This window comes from Hoplias malabaricus, chromosome X2, assembly GCF_029633855.1.
Source record: "Hoplias malabaricus isolate fHopMal1 chromosome X2, fHopMal1.hap1, whole genome shotgun sequence".
NCBI classification, from domain to species: Eukaryota; Metazoa; Chordata; class Actinopteri; order Characiformes; family Erythrinidae; genus Hoplias; species Hoplias malabaricus.
Genome location: NC_089819.1, coordinates 48583372 through 48606147, shown reverse-complemented (window position 1 = coordinate 48606147; position 22776 = coordinate 48583372). Strand labels below are relative to the sequence as shown.

The 22776-nt window shown below is 38.7% G+C and overlaps 1 protein-coding gene across 1 annotated transcript in view; it reads left to right on the top strand.

The window, feature by feature from the left end:
• The first annotated feature begins 13223 nt into the window (after positions 1 to 13223).
• The window catches only part of LOC136676424 (mothers against decapentaplegic homolog 3), a 29017-nt gene continuing 19464 nt past the window's right edge, over positions 13224 to 22776 (top strand). Inside the window, exon 1 of the mRNA XM_066653428.1 lies at positions 13224 to 13607. Coding sequence (XP_066509525.1) covers positions 13405 to 13607 — 203 coding nt within the window. The 5' untranslated portion in view covers positions 13224 to 13404. The remainder of the gene's footprint in view (positions 13608 to 22776) is intronic.

Genomic DNA, 22776 nt, shown 5'->3' with positions numbered 1-22776 from the left:
CACACACACATGCATACGTCATTTACAAAATGCTTAAGCACATACAGTACATATATATAAAAACATATGAGCTGTGTACTGTCCACACTTTCATTTAATACTTCTTATTATGAGCTGTGTGAGAATGCATTGGCATCTTAATATGCAACACACAGTCTACACTCAGAGTGCATATACAGACTATGAAATATTATACCAATACAATAATAATCTGGGCCAAGGCATGTGTAGATATTATATATATCATTGCTGTCGAATTAAAAACATGCAATTCTTTTTTGTGGATTTAACTTTAATACATCATTTCCAAACACAGCAGCTGTCCTTCACATTGTGTGAAAATATCATGATAAATGGACCAATAGAAATGCTCCAAAATCACTTGGAATTAAAATCTTTTTACATTCACTTCTATATGCTTTTAATAGGACAGCAACCATATCATTTATATATTACTCATGATTATCAGCATTCCTTTTCATCTTTTAAATAATGATCGTCTATCTCCTTCTCCTCCTCCTCCTCCTCATCATCATCATCATCATCTGCTTCTTCTTTTTTCTTCCTTGTTTTTTCTGATCACTTTCTATAAATGCTTTGTATTTGTTTTCATTATTATTTTCCTCTTAATTTCCTTCATCTTCGTTTTCACCACCACCACCACCATCACCATCATAATCACCATCATCATCAACATCGTGTCCATATTCCCCAAGATGAATTTAGGGTAGGGTATCTAGTACGAATAGGGGTATTTAATGTTGACTATTGATTATTAGTGTTCTTATTCATTGTATTTATCTTTATTTATCAATACATATACAGTCCTGACTGGAGAAGACAGCAATAATCTGTATCTCTACTTGTACATCCCATAAAGACTCTTTATCTATTTCTTTGAGGAATTAAATACAGCATCACTGCTACGTTCGTGCTTGAAGTGAGTGTGTGTGGGTAATTCCTTCGCAAACTGATTTACACTCATATAGTTATGTTGTTATTAAAATATTTCAAATATCTCAAATATTAAATATTAGGTTTTGAACTTTACTTGCACAGCATTTTGTTATTGCTTAACGTACAGTCCTGACCACTCTGAACACCTGTATTGTTGTGTCTTGTCCAGGGAATCTTGATAGTATAGTGTGGTATTGTTTCCCAGGTAGATAAGAGAACCTTGGTCTACTGTGTTGAGGACAGTAGCGTACCCCAATGCATACTCCAAGTACCAAGTGGAAATATTTAATAGACTGGACCTTTACTTTCTCATATGTAAAATACTCAATGTATATTATGTATTATATGTAAATCATATACTATATTTATTTCTTTAACAAGATGAATATAATTTTCTCAAAAGGCCATGTGAGTTGCCTCGTGGTTTCATTGGCCCAAGTTTCTTATTCATTTCCAGTGCATGCTGCCATCTAGTGGAAGCTGGAAGTGTGTGTCTGTAATGACCTTCGAGTCTACGAAAAGCAGGACAATCTCTGGCATCAGGGACTCTGGCTTCCAGCCACACACTAGTCAATATTTCCCTGAAAGAAACATGAGATCTGAATGCTCACTGGAGCTAAGCAACTTCATATGTTTTCTTTTGTAGTCTCTGCTCCCATTCACCACAACTTGGACAGATGCATAAATAGCTGAGTGATACACTGTTGATTTATAACCACGCAGAAAGTCTCTTGTTTAATCTGCGGAATTACACCAGCAGATGCTGTAAATGTTTCCACAAATATCCAAACGCTTCCTAATGCAATAAAGCTCCCAACTTTAGCACCATTGCTTTAAGATCTGTAGTGAGATCCCTCTACTACAGTAAGCTACAGTAAGATGTTAGGGTGAAAATATGTTTGATAAGTGCATTCTGACCAACAGTGAGTTTATTTTACAAACGAAAACTCAAACTAACTTAATTTACTATAAATCAGACATTTCAAAAATGTTTGGCTGAGGATGAAAATAGAACAAAATTATGACAAAATTGTGACAAAAACAGGTACTATATGTCCAAATGTTTGAAGACAGATATTCAGCTGTTGAATACATGCTGCTTGTATACTGAACTAAAAGTCACTTTGCCCAGTGCCAAGTACTGTTAGAAGAATATAAAATCTCCCAGCATACCTTTCAGTATCTCAGGGAAAATATGGAGAGGCATGTCTGACTCCTAACTAATAATCTATCATCTTCCCTGGCCTCTCGTATGCTCTCACGGCTAAATGCCTTCATATCCTCACAAAAGCAGTTAGTCTAAAGCCTTTCATAGCCAATAAGGGCTGCTGCTGCACATGAAATGGAGAAAAATAACCAAGGAATTCTCTTTGTTTCTGAACAAATATCATGTTGAACATAATGTAACATCAACATCATATTTTATAAAAGGCGATTAATCTGAGTAATATTTTTTATTTAATATTGGTCCCCTAAAAGTGTTTATTAATGCTGAGTAATGCTTGGGTCTGCATTATGGGTTCATTTGTTCATTCATTCATTCATTATCTGTAAGCGCTTATCTAGTTCAGGGTCACGGTGGGTCCAGAGCCTACCTGGAATCATTGGGCACAAGGCAGGAATACACCCTGGAGGGGGCGCCAGTCCTTCACAGGGCAACACACACACACACACATTCACTCACACCTACGGACACTTTTGAGTCGCCAATCCACCTACCAACGTGTGTTTTTGGACTGTGGGAGGAAACTCACGGGGACACTGGGAGAACACACCAACTCCTCACAGACAGTCACCCGGAGCGGGAATCGAACCCACAACCTCCAAGCCCCTGGAGCTGTGTGACTGCGACACTACCTGCTGCACCACAGTGCCGCCTATTATGGGTTCAATTAACAATAAATCACACACACTGTGAAAAGGCATTCATTAAAATATTCTATAATTCTTTAAATCTGTCTGTAGTGGTCTCTAGGACGTACGGCAGAGATGGTTACTAATAAATGTAATTGTCAGATGTGGTCAATTAAGGACAGCTACAGTTTTTTGAGGATGAGACTGGATGAAATTGGCTATAGCATTAGTTATATTTTGCTACTGAGATCTGAAAAAACTGAAAATTATTCTGTTCATCATTACACTGTGAGATAACACCTCTTTTTTAAATATAGGAAGATGAGATGTTACTTTAAAAAAGGACAATGTATTTAAGAAATTATTATGCTGTTTTTCTAAAAACAATGTTTTGTTTGTTAGCAAATCTCTTGTGAGTGTGAGATTCCTTAGTAACACTTTAAACCTGTTAATTAAGACATAAGATAAAATAAGTTCTGAGTAAGTAAAGGCCGTGAAATATGTGGTTTAACATTTCATAATTTCCTCCTTAGTCAGCTATGTTCATATAATGAATGATCTCCGAAGTATGTGATGATGATTATTGTGGTACATCACAAGTGCTGAAGCTAAGTAAATAGCACCTTGAAACTCTACTTGTGCCTGTTATGAAAGTGGCTGACCATGTTCTTCTCTGTATGTGCACTGTAAATAATTTTAAAGGATCTATAATTACATTCTGGCGGCACGGTGGTGCAGCAGGTAGTGTCGCAGTCACACAGCTCCAGGGACCTGGAGGTTGTGGGTTTGATTCCCGCTCCGGGTGACTGTCTGTGGGGAGCTGGTATGTTCTCCCTGTGTCCGTGTGGGTTTCCTCTGGGTGACTGTCTGTGAGGAGTGTGGTGTGTTCTGCCTGTGTCTGTGTTGGTTTCCTCTGGTTACTCCGGTTTCAGTCCAAAAACAAACATTGGTAGATTGATTGGCGACTCAAAAATGACCGTAGGTGTGAGTGAATGTGTGAGTGTGTGTGTTGCCCTGTGAAGGACTGGCGCCCCCTCCAGGGTGTATTTCCGCCTTGCGCCCAATGATTCCAGGTAGGCTCTGGACCCGCCGTAACCCTGAATTGGATAAGCGCTTACAGATAATGGATGGATGGATGGATATAATTACATTCAGAACTACAGTGCATTCAAAATAGTAACTGCATTACAGTAATACAGTATTACAGTAATAAACACTTGCATAAACTGTCATACTTTTAATTCAATTTTGTAATGTAGAATTATGCTTAGAAGTACAATAGATTCGTAAAATAGTTATTTGCCTTATTTGTAAAGTATTTGTAAGATATACCAAGTAATAAACATATTAAAATGCTTGTAAGATAACCAGTAATAACCACATATTTTTAGTATATTGCCCTTTACTTACTCAGTACTTATTTTATTTGACGTCTTACTTAACAGGTACATACTCTGTACTTACCCAATAATTAGCGAGCTGTAATTTAAAGTGTTACCGATTTCTTGAATTGGAAAGCCTAAAGTTTGCGGGTGTGGAAAATAACCCTGATGTTTTCTTTCTGTTTAAAAATACTAGAATGGAATCTGTGATGAAGCCAAAGGGGCACTCACAAAATACTGAAAACATATTATATTTAGTTCTGTGTAGATGTCTGTTATATATTTTTTTCTCTCTGTATGAATGAATACTTGTACTTGACTGGAAATAAATGAAATATTGTGTAGTACTGTACATACAGTTTGACCTTAGACTGGCATATATCCTTTCATTTATCCTGTATATGGGAAAAGCTGTTGTGATGTTTTCTAATAATAACATTCATTAATCATAAGTAAGTGATGTGCAGTTTTATACAGAATCAGTGTCCTCCCTCTCAGAGCAGGAGGGTAAATATCATGCCATGTTTGCTCTTGTATTTTTAAGCTCTGTTATTTCCTCTAACGAGTATTTTGAGTGCTCTCTGTGTGCGTACAGTGTTTAATTATAAATTACAGGCTGTTTGTGAAGCTGCTCTGAGCCCCTTTAGAGCCCCCTGTACTGGAGCCTCCACCCAGCAGCTCCCTCTCAGATCACTAAAAACACTTCTTATTAACAAGTCCACACAGTCCTGCCTAGTGAGTAAATAGAAATGCAAAATCCAAAATTATGTATAACATGATGCTATATTATACACACATATATTTTGTCTTGAGGTGAGAGCATGTACCATATAATTATGAGAACAGACACATGTATTAACAAGGTTACAGTATTAAATAAAACATATACAGGGCATTCATTCATTCATTCATTTTCTTGCAATTCTGGAATCACTGTGCACAAGGTAAGACCACACACTGGACAGGGCACCAGTCAATCACAGGACATCACACATCAACACAGGCACTGACGCACAATCCACCTTCCAACATGTGTTTTTGGACTGTGGGAGGAAACACAGTGGACACCCTGAGGACACCCACACAGACACAGGGAGAACACACAGACAGTGAAAACTCCTCAGAAATCGTGATCCGAGGTGAGGTTTAAACCCACAACCCCTGCGTGACTAACTATGAGTGTAAATCAGTTTGCGATGGAATTACCCACACACACTCACTTCAAGCACAAACGTAGCAGTGATGCTTTATTTAGTTCCTCAGGGAAATAGATAAAGAGATTAACTGCATTACCCCACACAAAAGAGCAAACATGAATGATCCTGGCCTTGCACCCAGTGATTCCGGGTAGACTCCGGACCCGACGCGGTTAAAGACAATGAATGAATAAATGAATACAGGGGTTAGACAATGAAACTGAAACACCTGTCATTGTAGTGTGGGAGGTTTCATGGCTAAATTGGAGCAGCCTGGTGGCCGATCTTCATTAACTGCACATTGCACCAGTAAGACCATGTGCATCCAATGGTTCAAACATTGTGTCCTGAAGGCGGTGCCGTGTATCAGGACGACAATGCACCAATACACACAGCAAGACTGGTGAAAGATTGGTTTGATGAACATGAAAGTGAAGTTGAACATCTCCCATGGCCTGCACAGTCACCAGATCTAAATATTATTGAGCCACTTTGGGGTGTTTTGGAGGAGCGAGTCAGGAAACGTTTTCATCAACCAGCATCACGTAGAGACCTGGCCACTATTCTGCAGGAAGAATGGCTTCAAATCTCTCTGACCACTGTGCAGGACTTGTGTATGTCATTCCCAAGACGAACTGACGCTGTATTGGCCGCAAAAGGAGGCCCTACACCATACTAATACATTATTGTGGTCTAAATCCAGGTGTTTTAGTTTCACTGTCCAACCCCTGTATGTTAAAGCTTAACATTACATAATGTATCATATATATGTTTTTATATATATATATATATAACAAAGAAACAAATCAACCAGTTACAAATATGTAAATTAATACAGGAATAAATCATTTTCACAATTATAATGTCATTGAATCCATTGAATGTGAACACACAATTGTTATATAGTTAAATTGCACTGCTGCCTTTTCACAACAAGGGGGAGCACTGCAACATATTGCAAACTCAACTTTATATTTTCCTGAAGGTTTTCCCCCAAACAGACAACAGTAACTATTCTGTTCAGTCCTTGTGAGAATTCATTGGCAGCTTTAAAATGTTCTGCCTTGAATGATCTCAGTCCAAAAGTAAAAATGGCCTGTGACAGTGGCACAGTGACCATATATGGAGCTAAATGTTCCAGATTTGAGTCAGCAGCGAGTAATCCCTGTCATTCTCTCTGCTGTATTTCCATCATAACTCAGTAAACCCTGGAGCCTGACTCGAGTTCTAAATGCAGCATGTATCACCCTACAGGACAATAGAAGACTCCACTCAGCAGACTTTGTCCAGGCTTGTGTCCACATCAAACCTGTGAATCAGCAGCAATACACACACAGACACTAATGTTAAAGAATATGAGGTGATACTGTCCATGACCGAAGCATGGCCCTTTTTACTCATCCGGAGCAAATACTTCAGCAATATAAATAAAGTGATTCAATGGGAATCACTTCGCAGCACCATCGCTGACTAGCTCTTCATTCATAAGGTTTATTCAAAGACGTGAGATTCTGACAAAAGCAAAAGGGTTATTTCATCATAGACTAAATAATAATGTGAACCTGCTGACCCCAGGTCTGCTCACTGCCTCATGTGCAACCTATTAATCACTAGATTAAGGCCATGATTTCCTAACATGCAAAACTGGTTTTATGTAAATGTTAGTAAGTTTTTCTTTGTTTGTTTGTTTACCTAATAAATTAACTCAGTGTCTCTTCAATATGTAAATGAATAATGACTATGTATATATGAAAACAAACAAGATACATTCTATTTACACTGTCAGTATAAAGCCTCATGTCTTCAAAAATAGTTTGAAAAGATATTTAATGAAATAAACTTTAAATCCAAGGCACTTTGAACAATTGATCTTTTGAATCATTGATCAATAAATAGTGCAGCTGGAGTTTTCAAACTGCAAAAAAAAAAGGCATACAGTGTAAGAGTGCACTTGGTCATAATAGTTAATATTCAAACTTTTTTTTATTCTTTGTGGGAGGTTGAAATCAGGAATTTCTTATCGGATGTTCCTTTTATATATTTTATCAGTACCTGCCTTTAGAGGAATGTTTAAAAACATTGTCACAAGCATTTTCTACAAATATTTCTCCCATATTTTGCCTCTGTCTGAACATTTATTTATTTATTTATTTATTTATTTATTTATTGTGCGGCACAGTGGCTTGGTGGTTAGCACATTCGCCTCTCAGCGCTGGGATCTTGGGTTCGGGTCCCATCTGGGTGGAGTTTCCATGTTCTCCCCGTGTCTGCGTGGGTTTCCTACGGGATCTCCACTTTCTTCCCACAGTCCAAAAACATGCAGGGTAGGTGAATTGGCTTCTCTAATAAGTGTCCTGGCCTGTGAGTGAATGAGTGTGTGCCCAGATAAGGATTGGCACTCTGTCCGGGGTGAAATCCTAGTGCCCGATGCAGTCCTCCAGGTGGATGGTTGTTCCTGGTCGAGAGTACGCTGTGCGCATTTGGCTGCCTCTTCTCGCCAGTGTGTGTGTGGATTGAGTGTTCTGAGCAGTGTGGATTGTAAAGCGTCCTTGAGTGTCTAGAAAGGCGCTATATAAGTGTAATGATAGATAGATAGATAGACAGATAGGTTTGTTTGTTTGTTTATTGGTTCTGTATTACACCTCTTTATATTTGCAAAGTAAAATCACTGACATCATTGGAAATCATTTCTTTGTTTTGTTATTTAAAAAGTTCTAGAAAACGAATAAATCATAGATTCTTGTTTTTATTGTATTTTATAAAATGTCCCAACTTTTTTGGAAATGGGATTGTAGTTTAACTGCCCATAAACAACCCTGTGTTCAGTGTCATATGCGTACAATTTATCATTCCCGGAACTCTTTCATTGGAATATCTTTTAACAAACCACTTTTGCAAAAAGACACATTGGAACAGTTGCATATGATTCCACGTTCACTGCGTACATGCAGAGTGTAAAGAGACATTTAAGGCACCCTAAGAGTGGGCTGTGAAATGTGGAACTTACATTATGGATGTGTGTGTGAGTGTGTATGTGTGTGTGTGTGTGTGTGTGTGTGTGTGTGTGTGTGTGTGTAAGGATCACAGCGCTGATAAAAAAAATTCCATAGAACACAGTGTTCTGAAACCACCCCACCCCCACCCCCTGCCTTCACACCCACACAAATCCCAAAGGTAACACAATATTTCCTATGGGATGTGTGTGTCTGTGTGTGTGTGTGTATATGTGTGTGTGTGTGTGTGTGTGTGTAAGGATCAGAACACCATGTTCTATAGCAAATTTGGAACTTGGGTAAGATTGATGACCTTACAAAAGAGAGACCATGACTTTATACTTTGACTGCCAAGAAAGATTCAGTAAAGGCTTACCGCACCCTGCCTCAAACCTTCCATAAAGCCAATTTTAATAACACCCTACAAAGCAGCACATACCTCAGGTACGTTCATAAATGTGCACACACACACACACACACACACACACACATACATACAAACAGGTCTTGGCAGCATTGGCCTTGAGAGAGTCTACACCTGTCGATCGCAACTTTTGGAGAAAGACTCATCAGAGATATTTTCCTTGAGACTTTTAAATTTTTCAGCTGAGGTACAATTAAATGATGCAATATAATGCTGCTAAAACTGCTGCTTTGCTGCTTTATTGGAAAATTAAAACATGACCTCAGTAAATAAGTAAATATCATGACCCTGGATTGTAGCATCACTCTCAGAATAAATGTATCCAGTTTAAAAATTCCAGCAGCACTGTTTCATGGTGAACAGGCCAATAGAAATGATATAAAATGACTAAAAATAGATTGGTAGAAAGCTAAAATCATATATACATTGTTTAATACAAACAGATTGTCTGAAATATTTGTCATTTACAGTTTCCCAAAGCTCCAGAAGCATAGACATTTCCCACAATACTTTGATAAAGCGTATTGGGACAGAACGTATCATGATAACAATAGCAAAGTCATATTGTCTACCTCTGGATTATTACAGGCTCAAAGATCAGTGGTTGACAGTGATCCCAAGAACCCCTTATCGGTCCTGGTGCTGTGTTCAAATCCAGTCTTCCTTTGGGAGCCCAGCTGAGCCACATGCTACATCTCAGTTTATACTTCCATCTATCTGCTCATCATCTCAGCTCCTCCCTCCATTCTTTTTCCCATCACAGTCCTCTGAGTCCAGGCATCTACAATGGCCTTATCACCAGTCTGTTTTACATGGTCATTACCCTTCCACATTTCCTTTTGTGTGGAACACATACACACACACACACACACACCACAAACGCATACACATGCACACATTCACCCTAAATCCCCTCACTTCTTCCTGGATCTGCTTGCTGGATCCCATCTGCCCCCAGTCCCCACACACTTACACACACACACAGACACACACACACACACACACACACAAACCAGCTGTCCCGGAGCTTGAGACCTAAGGGAATAAACAGGTGCTGAGCTTGTGCTGGGTTCTGCAGTCAAACGGCACATGGCAGAACTCATAACACACATGCAAACATGGACACAGAGGAAAATAGCAACAGCAATGCTTACGTGACTTTGTTATTTTCCTCCACTGAAAACTAATTGTTTTAACAGACCAGGAGGTAAAGTGTTGGTAATAACACATTTATAGAAAATGCCACAATGATGCTTATGCACCACCATAAAATCAGAATTACAGGAAAAAGGGAAATGAACTTTGCAGAACCTAATGAAGTTTGCAGATTTGGAAGTAAATGAATAAAGTGGTTTACTTTTTTATTTTCCATTATGAAATTAATTGTTATACATTTATTCACATCCTGACTTGAAATGCCATAAAAGGCCAATATCATATAAAACTGAGCTTTCCTGACTTTAATATTGATGTCAAAAAACACACATTTGCAAGTAACATTAACACTGTCCTTCTCCCTCATGTTATAAGGAGTGTTAAAGTTTGGATTGCTTTTTTGAATGAATTTGGAAATGTCACAGAACCTTAAACATTTTGTAACTGTAATGAAGAGGAAAATAATACACTATAGTTTTTAATATTAGAAGATCACAAAAATACCAATTGGCCCAAACATCTCTACACATTTCAATAACTTTTTGTTCTACTGACAGTCACTTTTGACTGGGCCATGAGAAGAGAAAGCGGCAGGCAGGAGGGGATGTGAAAATATACACTGATGGCTGCCTAAAATAGCTGAAAGGAAGGGCCTTGCCATGCTGAGTTGTAGGCCATTATATTTTTAGCAGTACTAGCATGCTGTTTTAAAAGAAGTGCAAACATCACTGCAAAGGGGAAGACAGCAAACTTTTCACACCTTCAGTTCAAAACTGCAAACTAATTAAAAAATATGAAAAAACCTGACAAAACTATAATACTCAACACATGCAGACTTTAACCTAAAAATAAAGCATAAAGTATACTTAAATAGTTCAATAGTTCAAATATAAAATGCTATACCTATATTTATAGTCATACTGCACAAATTCTGTTATTAACATTCATTCAAATGATAATACCCAGTAGCCAGGAGTTTCATTTTTAGGGCCATAACTTACAGTATTTTGACTTGAGGAGGCTGAAAGATAAAGAGGGTGTGGATAAAGCTACTGCAAAACAAGTACAACATTTGATATGATAATAGTGAATGTTTTGATATATGATGTCATTAAGAGAAGGAGGAGCTGCTTAAAATTCAGTAACCTAGTGTAAAATGCTTCTATTTTTAAAAAACAAACAAACAAAAAAACAGCTGAGTAAAGCAGATGATACAGACATATGAACTCAGATTGTGGATGAAAATTACTCTCAATTACGCAAAGACAAGTCTAATTTCAGTATGGGGTAGCCGTGTGTTGCCTTGTTTGCATTTTAAGTGTAGCATCTGGCCCGCTCTTGCACACTTCTTTGGTCTGCACTCTGACCTTATCACCCTTTCTGCATATGCTTAAGGGACTTGAGAGCACATGTGCAAACACATGGGTGCATGGGAACAGGAAAAGCTCACCATATCATTCCATGCATCTAATATAGAAACACATCCTGGTGGGCCTGGTTTGGATTTCTTTATCATGTTCTTGCAGGAGAACCCTTTTTAGACATCACTTGAAACTTGTATTAGTTGATGCTGAAATAACTGCCCAATGACTTCTATTAAAAACAACTAATCAGTACTGGTTAGTGCACTTGGATTTCTTTTTGTAAATGATCATATAGATGTATTCACTACATATAATATTTTCATTATTTAGACATACCTTTAGTAAGAATTCAGTGGAGTGCAATGGAAAATCCAGGGATATCAGAACTTTTAGAAGATCAATAACAATGTAATAAGCATTGTTATACGCCTTCGCTACTTTCATGGTATCTTTAAGTTTACACAGTTTACTTCCAAATGTGGCCTGTACCTGTCTTTTCCAGCGGTTCTGAGGAATATATGTGATTGTGTCTTGAGAAGGCAAGTTGAGGCAGGTTTACCACATGCCTGCTGTGGCATCTTTTAGCCCCTTTTGGTTCTCTAGAAAAAAGCTCCCTATGCCCTTTTGAGTCTGAACAGTATCAGTTGTATGAATGCCATTGTCCCGGCACTGATACCCTCTTATTTAATGATGCATCCAAATTGGCTGCATGCATTATGCCATGCAGTAGAGAGTAAAGGGAGGGGGCACTTAATTACCTCCTTTAGACATTTTCAGTTTCACCCTGTCATTTCCTGTGAGTCAAAGTCTAACTGTAATTAGTGTCCAGGCTTTACACGTGCTTTCAATGTTGAAGGAAGTTGGGTAATAATGCACCAAGGAGCTATTCACAAAGATGTACCTTACTCTGCAACAAGCCTTTATTTACTTAAGTTAATGGCTGTGGTAATCATAAATATGTTCATTTAATGAGACAAAAACCCTCCTGACAACAAGACCTGGTAGACCACTATATCTGTCTAAATAATTAGGCCTTTATCAGCATTATAAGAAAACTTTCCACACTTGTTTCAGAAATAGAAGTACTTCACGAGTCTTCTCATCGTTCCACTGTAAGAACTCAACTATACTGCAGTTAAAAAGCAATAGACAGACAGTTCATGGGAATGCGGTTCTTTCTCTTGTGTTTTTAAAGTAAAACTAAATTTACTTAAATGTTATAACATTTCTATAAGTATTCTGAGGAAAACTTTTATAAGTTTCTTTATTAAAAAGTCCTAAAAATATTAATATTGTGTCCTGTCATATTCGTAGGTGTGTCTTATTGCATTTTTTATGAGAATCATGAAGAAATGTTTGTAGACTGCTTTATTCACAAGGGAAATTAAGTGAACAGTGGCATGTGAAGTTAAGGGTAAGGGGCAACTAAGTTGTTCTCAGAAAACTGCCATAAAATCACCTCGCCGTGTATAGATTGTTATTGTTTTATAGTGGATTGGTCACAATTTAAAACGGCGTAGAGTCTACATTTAACGCCATTTGGAAACACCTATGTTAGTCAGTGGGCTATTGTGAGTTTGGGCGCTTTATTTGCATTAGAAACAGACTCAGCTGGTGACGTCTGAGGGAGCCGCATCACTGCGCTGCCGGCGGAAGACTGTGAACTTGGACAAACTTCAGCTCAGTAGTTGATATTTGGTAAAACAAAAAAATCATACTATTAGATGTTGTGCTTTTATCTTTTAAGTGTGAGAAGAGAGGCCACTTGTTAGCCCACTTGAAAGAAAAAACATAAATAGAGGTTTGGGGATGTAGGAACTATATTTTCCGGAGTAGTGATACCTAACCCGAGTAGCGCGGGCTGTCCGTGCAGAGATATGGTAAACGCAGACTCGTCTGTTTACTCAAGTCGGAATAATCTGCCTTTCTCACTTTGCGTTTTGGCTCATGTTTTTGGGACTCGACTTCCTGTGTTTTTATTTCTGACCGAGCTGTAACTGAATCATTGTTTTCATATTTTTTTTTGTGTTTATATGTGTTTGTAAAAGTGCGGGATAATAGAAGGAAAAAGTTGAGAACATGTCAATTTTACCTTTCACTCCCCCCATTGTAAAGAGGCTATTGGGGTGGAAGAAGGGAGAACAAAATGGACAGGAGGAGAAGTGGTGTGAGAAGGCTGTTAAAAGCCTGGTGAAGAAGCTGAAGAAGACGGGGCAACTGGACGAACTGGAGAAAGCCATCACCACTCAGAATGTCAACACCAAATGTATCACGATACCACGGTAAGTCCGAGAAAATAAAGGGACGGTATTAAACTTGTGTGGCTTTTTCAGTCTTTAACTACAACAGGTTGGGTTCCAGGTCTGTTAGTAGTGTTAGTAGTATTGCTTTGGCTCAGTGTGCTGCTTTGACAGCAGTCAGTCCTCGCTGTTTTCTACGCGGTTGCTTTGAATATACATAATTTAATATTGAGGCAGTATAGTTTAACTGTTGTCCCCAACAACCCTCTTGGTGTATTAGAACTGTCAGCTCAGCTGCTACACTAAAGGTATTGTAAACGTGCAAGCTACTTGCTCATGAATTAAACATGTTAAGCACAAACTTCTGTCCCTTGGTTAACCTCATTTAGATATCTATAATGACGTAACACATTTTATTGATGCTCAGGGTAAGCTCTTCCTTTATATTCAAGCAGAGTATAGTTGCAGCTTTCTTCAGAGTTGAGCTACAGTTTACAGTCTCAAGCCCCTGAAGCCACTGTTTGTACGTTTAGCCTCTTATTTCCATCCAGGAAATTCAAAGTGGTTGTGATTGTGGTTTCATGGAGTTGCCTCTGTCTTCCACTGCCTCTCATTCTTTCCCCAGTATGTGGTCTGCTGTCTGATAATGTTATATAACTCACGACCTTAATCTCCAGTGCTTTCTAGCTACTGTACCTTTTACATATAAAGCTGTATTTTGGATGCAAATGTGTAACTTTGTTTGCCTTTTTTACAGTCCCAGTCTGTATCTCACCTTCTTTTATAATGAGAATGGAAGTATTTTTTTGGTGTGGTGGCACATTTTATTGTGAATTTGTCTGGTTCAGTTTCAAACTGCCTAGATAATCTTGTTATGTCACACACAGAGGCTGATGCTGACCGACCACTTGCACTGAGGGTGTATTTAAAGCAGTCTTGTGGAGAATGAATGTCTCTGGCACATTGAGATATTTTGTGGTTCTTTTTCTGATGGGTAGTCTCCCTCTTTTTGAACATTCCTGAAAAAAAATCAGCAGTACTAACAGTTGCATTGAATCTGATTTTTTTAGTTCACACGTCCAGAATTAACGTTTTGTACAAAGTGACGGTTAAATGTAACAGAGTGATGGCTTTCTGGCTTTGGAAAAGTTTATTATACAATTACATTTTTCAAATGTTCTCTGTGATTTGTGGTGCATTGTGTGCAAATATACTGATGTTTATATAAAATGGCCATTTTATTTGCTATCCATAATGACCAGTGATTGCTGGTACAAAATGGTATGGCTGTACATTATGATATATTGTAGAGTGGTACTATAGTGGCGTAATATGAGGTTATTACAGTATAACATGTAAATGAATGAATGACTGTATACATTTTTTGTTCAATGTCTATACAATATACTGCCAAAAACGAGTAAAAACATTATAACTAGCAATCGTTCTGTGATCAAACATGAGCTCAAAAGAGGTGATAAAACAGGAAATTAAAGCTTGCTCTATTTGGTCCGAGAACTCCACAGGGTGAAAAAACCACACAATGTTCTCTACATGAGCTACTGAGGGACATTTAAACCCTGCTCTGTTCGCTCTACAAGATACCAAAAATGATTGAACCCCTCTCCATTAAATCATTAAAACTTTGTCTTGAGTCTTGACTCGTAAATTTAGTTCCTGTAATCACAACTGTGAACATTTCTGACCTCAAAACTGGCACGTTTCATATCAAACCGCTGAACTATTCCTGCATCTTAATCGTTAAATTAAGCGTACTCACACACTGCCCTGTGAGAAAACTTACTTTTTGTACTGTAAAAGTGTTATGAACACACAATTTCACTGTTGGTTTTCAGACCAAAGCTTTTGCCTGTATTCTGGGATGGAGTGGGCCTGTGGTCATAAAAACATATTGCTATGGAGAAATAAACAGCTGTGGTTTTTGCCCACTGTGCTGATGTTGTTGTTTTCAAGCAGCAGATAGTATAGTGAAAGCAGGGCTTGAAGCCAGCGATCAGCGTTAGTCACTTTGGAGTGAGCCTGTGGCTTTGTGGTCTAGCCCTTTACTGCCCTTTTAGTAAAAATGGGTTGCAGCATTGGGACCTCCAGCTGTACCAGTTAGTTCCGGTTAAAAGTTGATTCAAGAGGTAGGTGTCCAGGCTTGTTTAAGTATGGCTTAGAAATTACATTTAACTAAAAGACTGAAAATAAAAGATATGACTCATTCAACTCGTCCTTACAGTCAAAATATATGTAACGTAATGCAGAGACTTGTTCAAGGAAAGACGAGAAGTTGCTTTTATCTAATAATAGCTTATAGTTTATTACACAAAGATATCTCTAATTTAACTGCCATATAATAAAATGACATGACTTACCAAGAAGGGTCTGTTTTCTACTATGGCCTTTTTTTAATCAGCACGTACACTTTACTCTAGACATTAGCCTGTGTTTTTTCCTCAACCCTGTCCTCTGTAAATATGTAGAGTTTGTGGATGGCCAGACAGTAAACAGTAGTTTCTCTGCTACTCTGTGAATGGGCTTGAGGCACTAGATTCCTCACACCTCACAAACAGACGTTCAGAGAGTGAGGGTTGCAGGTCACTGCTAGCTTCCAAGATCTTGTCTTGCTTCTACATGCTGTGAAAACTGGAGAACTGTCAAGGCCTGCTCACTGAGAGAGGAGAAATATGGAACAATGACAAAACGACATACTTTTCAATAAATGAAGATGAATAAAATTACAAACGCAATGATAGAAAAGAAAAGTAATGTGTAACATTATTAACGTGTACGTTTGGAAAGATGATACTATGTAGCTTCATAGTGGAGCTTTGTAACAATGTTTTCGAAGGCTTCTTTAGCTAGTAGGTTGTCCTATAAAGCATGCCAGCCCACATTTTTATAGCATGTTTATGAGATCCATGTAGGTATGAGCTCAAACATGACCCTGTCCTGTTTGATGGGATACACCCACTTCAAGTTTATTACCTTCACTTCACATACACATTTCAGAAGATGTCAAAGTCATAGTCAGGACTCCAGAGAGGTATGAGGCGCAAAGGTGTGGAGAAGGTAGTCTAAATAGAAAAGCTATTTTATTATGCAACAATATTTCCTAGTTTTAAGTCATATAATGTAACAGTGCAGCACATTTATATAATCTTAAATAAAGTCTTAAAGTAATAGAAATATTTAATTTTCTTCATGTGATATTATCACAAAATGCGGCATGTTTAAATGCACGGTGGCACAGCAGGTAGTGTCACACAGCTCCAGGGACCTGGAGGTTGTGGGTTCGATTCCCACTCTGGGTGACTGTCTGTGAGGAGTTGGTGTGTTCTCCCCGTGTCCGTGTGGGTTTCCTCCGGGTGCTCTGGTTTCCTCCCACAGTCCAAAACACACGTTGCAGGTGGATTGGCGACTCAAAAGTGTCCGTGAATGTGTGTGTGTCTGTGTTGCACTGTGAAGGACTGGCGCCCCCTCCAGGGTGTATTCCCGTGATTCCAGGTAGGCTCTAGACCCACCGCGACCCTGAATTGGATAAGCGGTTACAGATAATGAATGAATGAATGATACACATAAACTTACATAGTATCTCAGGTGTACTTTAACTCACCCTTAAAAATGTGATTTGTTTGGTTTTTCTAATTTCACATAAATGGATATATATGGACACACATATTGAGATACACCTAATCAAGCTCATGCTATAAAATCAAGCATTTGCAATGCAGTCTGCTTTTACCAACATTTATGAAACATTGTTCTTAAAGGCTCAGTGAATTTGAGTGTGCTACTGTAATTGGATGCCACAATTGAAAGTCAGTTTGTGAAATTTCTTACTACTTTCTAACTACTAATTCCCCAATTAATTTGGGGTGGTATAATTGAAAATTGGAAGCATTTAGGAACCATGGCAACCCATCCACAATGTGGCAGACCACGTAAAATTAGAGAAAAGGGCTGCAGAAAAAATTCGAAAAAAGCCTCCTCTGGCATTAACATCAGCACACAAACTGCACCAGGAGCTTAATGGCATGGGCTTCCATTGAGCAGCTGCATGCAAGCCTTACAATACCAAGAACTATGCCAAGCGTTGATTGGAGTGGTCTAAAGCATGCAAAAACTAGACTCCGTAGTAGTGAAAATGTGTTTTGTGGAGTGACGAATCAGCCTTCTCTATGTGACAGTTTCTGATTGATGAGTCTGTTTCTGAGAATGTCAGAGTAATGTTACTTGCCTGACTGCATTGTGCCATATGCAAGTTTGGTGGAGGAGATATAATGCTGTAGGGTTGTTTTTCAGTTGTTGGGCTAGGCCCCTTAGTTCCTGTGAAGGGAAACATTAATGCTTTAGCATACCAATTTTGTATGCTTCCAACTTGGTGGAAATGGAGAAGTCGTATTCTGTACCAGCATTACTGTACCCCAGTGCACAAAGCAAGGTCTATAAAGGAATGGTCTGTCAAATTTTTCATAGTAGAACTTGGCTGGCTCACAGAGAGCCCTGACTTCAACACCATCGAATGCAAACCAGGCCCAAATATAATACAAGTCTTTTATGAAGCCTTTCCAGAAGTTGTAAGATCTTATAACTGCATAGCAGGGACACACTATTGATGATTTTTGGCCTTTAATGTACTTAAGGTACTACAGCAAGCCTTTGGTGTTTGAAACCGGTTGCCTATATAAAAGTGATACTGTGCACCTGTTTGTGTGGTCCCTATGCTTCACACACATCCTGCTTGACCTAGCAGAGAGCCAACAGCTCAGAGGATGTCTGCACAGTGCATTTGTCTCTATCTGCAGTCTGAGAAGCCTGCTCTGTGTCTAACTGCACTCTCAGTTTGTTTTACACACCCTTCACAAGAAGTTTCAAAGTGTACTGTGGAGAAGAAGCCCATCATATGGTGTGATTCTGCACAGAAAAAAAGAGCTTATCAATGAAATGAATGCAAGCAATATCAGGGCAGAAGTTTTTCTTTGTCCTCTGGGCTGAATCTGTCTGCACCCTGAGGAGATGTCTGGCCCCAGGTTCTGCATCCTGAAACTCTAGCCTGAATCCTGTGATTCAAAGCAGCTTTTGATAAGCTAAAGGGATCAGATTTCGCTGCTTTTTAATTGATCTGCCAGGCGGTTTGTCAGTGTGTGTGTGTGTGGGTGGGGTGCATGTTCAAAGCGAAATTTGTCTGCAGGAGGTGAACTTGAGACAGTGAAAGATGAATCATAGTTATTGTTTGGAGGAGTCAGACAGTAAAATAAACACACTAGTGACAGCTCCTGTTGCTCCTTTACTCTTGTGACCAGAAACAAATCTGTCAGATGTCTGCTCTGGGACTTATGGGTTTTTTTTGTTGTTTAATTATCAAACAGTTCTATTGAAAGATAAATAAATTACCTGAAACTTTTTAGTAATTTAGGCTTGTATTCTAATTAAATGGTTCTATTTTGTTTAATAACTGGGGAAATACAAATATGAGAATTGTGGGCAAATGCCAATATTTTCTGCTTTTCTTTTACGTAAAAAAATGTTGATACTGGGCAATATGCTAGAGAAAAGACTTATGTATTTTTTCATTCATTCATTCATTCATTGTCTGTAACCGCTTATCCAGTTCAGGGTCGCAGTGGGTCCAGTGCCTACCAAGAATCACTGGGCACAAGGTGGGAACACACCCTGGAGGGGGTGCCAGTCTTTCACAGGGCGACACACACTCACACATTCACTCACACACTCACACCAATAGATACTTCAGAGATACTTTTTTTTGGACCAAGCTCCTCACACACTTGGAGTGGTACTCGAACCCACAACCTCAGGACCCTGTAGTTGTGTGACAGATGTTCTACAATTCTGCTCTATTTACAAACTTGGACCAGGAAATTTGCCTACATCGATAAATAAGTGCAATCATTATATGGACCACTTATTGCCGTGCTCTTTTATTTTTAATCCGGTGATTAGTTTTTTCTATATTTATAAATTTAAATATAAAAAATTAAGACATCTGCTATGAATTACAGCATGTTCAATCTTAAGCCAAAAAACATGTTTAAAGTATTTTAGCTTCAGTTCATTCAAAATATTTTAGTGTGTAAACCATATGGTGTACTTTTGCTTGCTAAACTACGTCAGTTGGTGTGTGTAAGACCACAGTGACGAGTTAGAGCGCAGGTGCCAGGTTTGGCTGCGGTTGTGGTGAGAAGAAGCTGTGTGGGGTTTTGTCCAATTGTCTGCGCGTGCAGTATTAGTGTGTAGGTGCAGTGTGTTTCACATTCATGTCTAGTTTTGAATGTGTGCACACTTGTCTGTCTATATTTGCTATTCTTTATAAATGCTTTAAAAGACTTTAAGTCTGTGTAGTGTGCATCTGTGCTCATTTTGTGTACCTGTGTTATTGGGTTCTTACATCCAACCATTCTTAAGGTTCACCCTACTAAAACACGCTTCACATTATGGGAGATCATCATGAATTGATTCATATAAATGTTCAAATTGTCTTTAACATACAATGTAGGTAAGGTAAAGTTTTTTTCCTGCTCATGTAAATTTCTCAGATGGTTCATGGTTGTAATATAACTGTTAAACTATTAATTGCTTCACTAATATGTTACTGTATAATATTTAGGGCTGTGCCATATCATCGTTTCCAATAATATCGTCATTATTTTTAAAACAATTTAAAAAATCAATATTGCGATATTAGTGATATTCAGACTTGTTTATGTAATGATGTCATGCAGTTACCCATAATACTTCAAACATTGTTTACATGATTCATTAAGCCACAGTGAAGCACGGTGGAAAGTGGCCCTGAGGTGAAGGAATTTGCTCCAAAATACTGGAGTGGCTATTGGAGGTGGTTTGGTTATAAAATATCAGAAGTACAATACACTATGGTATTATGTTAGAAATGAAATAAGCCTTCAGTATTAAATATATTTAATACAATTCATATGAATATAACATTGATTTTGTTGCAGTAGTCTGTTTTTGAATTTAAGCCATGAATATTGTTATCGGCAAAATGCCCTGAAATATTGTGATATTATTTTAGAGCCATATCACCCACGTCTACTGTATTGACATTATTTCCATTTATTCATTGTCTGTAACCGATTATCCATTTGAGGGTCGTGGTGGGCCTACATGGAATCACTGGGAGGAACAAACCCTGGAGGGTGCACCAGTCCTTCAGAGGGCAACACACACCCTCACACATTCACTCACACCTACAGACACTCTTAGGTAGCCAATCCACCTACCAATGTGTGTTTCTGGACTGTGGGAGTAAACCGGAGCACCCAGAGGAAACCCATGGGGACATGGGGAGAACACACCAACTCCTCACAGACAGTCACCCGGAGCGGGACTCGAACCCACAACCTCCAGGTCCCTGGAGCTGTGTGATTGCGACACTAACCTGCTGCACCACCGTCCTGCCCCTGACATTATGTGAAGCTGCTTTGTGACAACATCAGTTGTAAAAAGCGCTATACAATAAATTTGATTTAAATTGAATTCATTTTGAATTACCCTATTTCTAAACTTCACATTGAACCTCTCTGTTTCTTTATTTATAACAAAATATCAACTGTTACTTAAATGTTTATTATATACTGCATTTACTAGACTGTAGTATTCAGCTGTTTACTTCAACCGTGAGTTGAAAAATATTGTAACTGTATATATGTTTGTGTGTGTGTGTGTGTGTGTGTGTGTAGACACTGTTAGTAAGTCAGCTCTGTGGAATGCTCTGTCTACCCAGGGGAGGGCGTGGGCCACTGCTTGGTTTGTGGTTGCTGCTGGGGTTGAAGGTTTAGAAAGCTTCTTGCCACCTCCATATCTGCTGGGATAATAGACACTCTGTACAGCAGACAACAAGCCTGGCTTTGTGCTGCTCTGTCATCACGGCTGGGACCACGCGCAACTACTACTGTCACTCCACTACTGGTTCTGTGGCAGACTGCTGTGTGAAAACCAGTTCTTTGAGGTTCTAGTAGAGTGTGTTCATATATGTGAGTGTGTGTGTAGAAAAAGGGAGGGTTTTGCACTGGGAAGTTTTGAAATGTGTACATTTAGGCACTTTTAAAGTCTGCGGTGTGTGTGTGTGTGTGTGTGTGTGTGTGTGTGTGTGTGTACACGTACAGGCTTAATCTCAATAGCCATTCATTTATTGCATTCATTCAAAGGGCATTTCTCCCATTTCTCATCTACCTTTCTATTTTCTCTATAAATATTACTTCTAATGTTATCATTGGTTTGATTTGTTTAGGAAAGACATGATCCTTGATTGTAGATATGCTACTGTGGAATTCTTAAGCAAGCAAAAATGTCCTGGCATAACTCTAATCCCTGTAATGTTATATTATTTTAACATCACAGGAAGATTTGATACAAGCAATAAATCTTACCCAGTTTGACATGATCTGCATGCTGAGGCTTGGCAAGTGAAATTTACTGCATGCATCTGAACTGGGTGTGAGCATCTTTGTTTTGAATATCACTAGTTATTATGGATATATTTTACTGTGCAGAGTGTTAGTGCTAAGATCTGTATTGATCTTAGGTTACATAATGCATATTATAATATATGTATATTATATTTCATGTGATCCAACATACAAATAGTGCTGGTCAGACTATAATGTTTTGTAATGTTTTATAATAAAAATACACTTGTCAAAAATTTTTTTTTAACAAGACTGAAATGTTTTAGGGCGGCACGGTAGCGCAGCAGGTAGTGTCGCAGTCACACAACTCCAGGGACTTTCTCGCTCCGGGTGAAAGTCAGTTGACTGTTTGGTGTGTTCTCCCTGTGTCCGCATGAGGTTTCCTCCGAGTGCTCCAGTTTCCTCCCACAGTCTAAAAACACGTTGGTAGGTGAATTGGCGACTCAAAAGTGTCTGTGGGTGTGAATGTGTGAGTGTATGTCACCCTGTGAAGGACTGGTGCCCCCTCCAGGGTGCATTCCCTCCTTGCACCCAGTGATTCCGGGTAGGCTCCAGCCCCACTGCGACTTATAAAAGCGGTTATAGATAATGAATGAATGAAATGTTTAGAAATACATAGATAGATAGATATTTTTGACATTTCCTTGAGCTCTGTGTAATCTCCAGCCACTTAGATCAGTGTGCATTGTCAGGAATCCTATTTTAACATTTGATGCACTAGGTAATGTGTAGCATGAGCATCCCCTACACTGCAA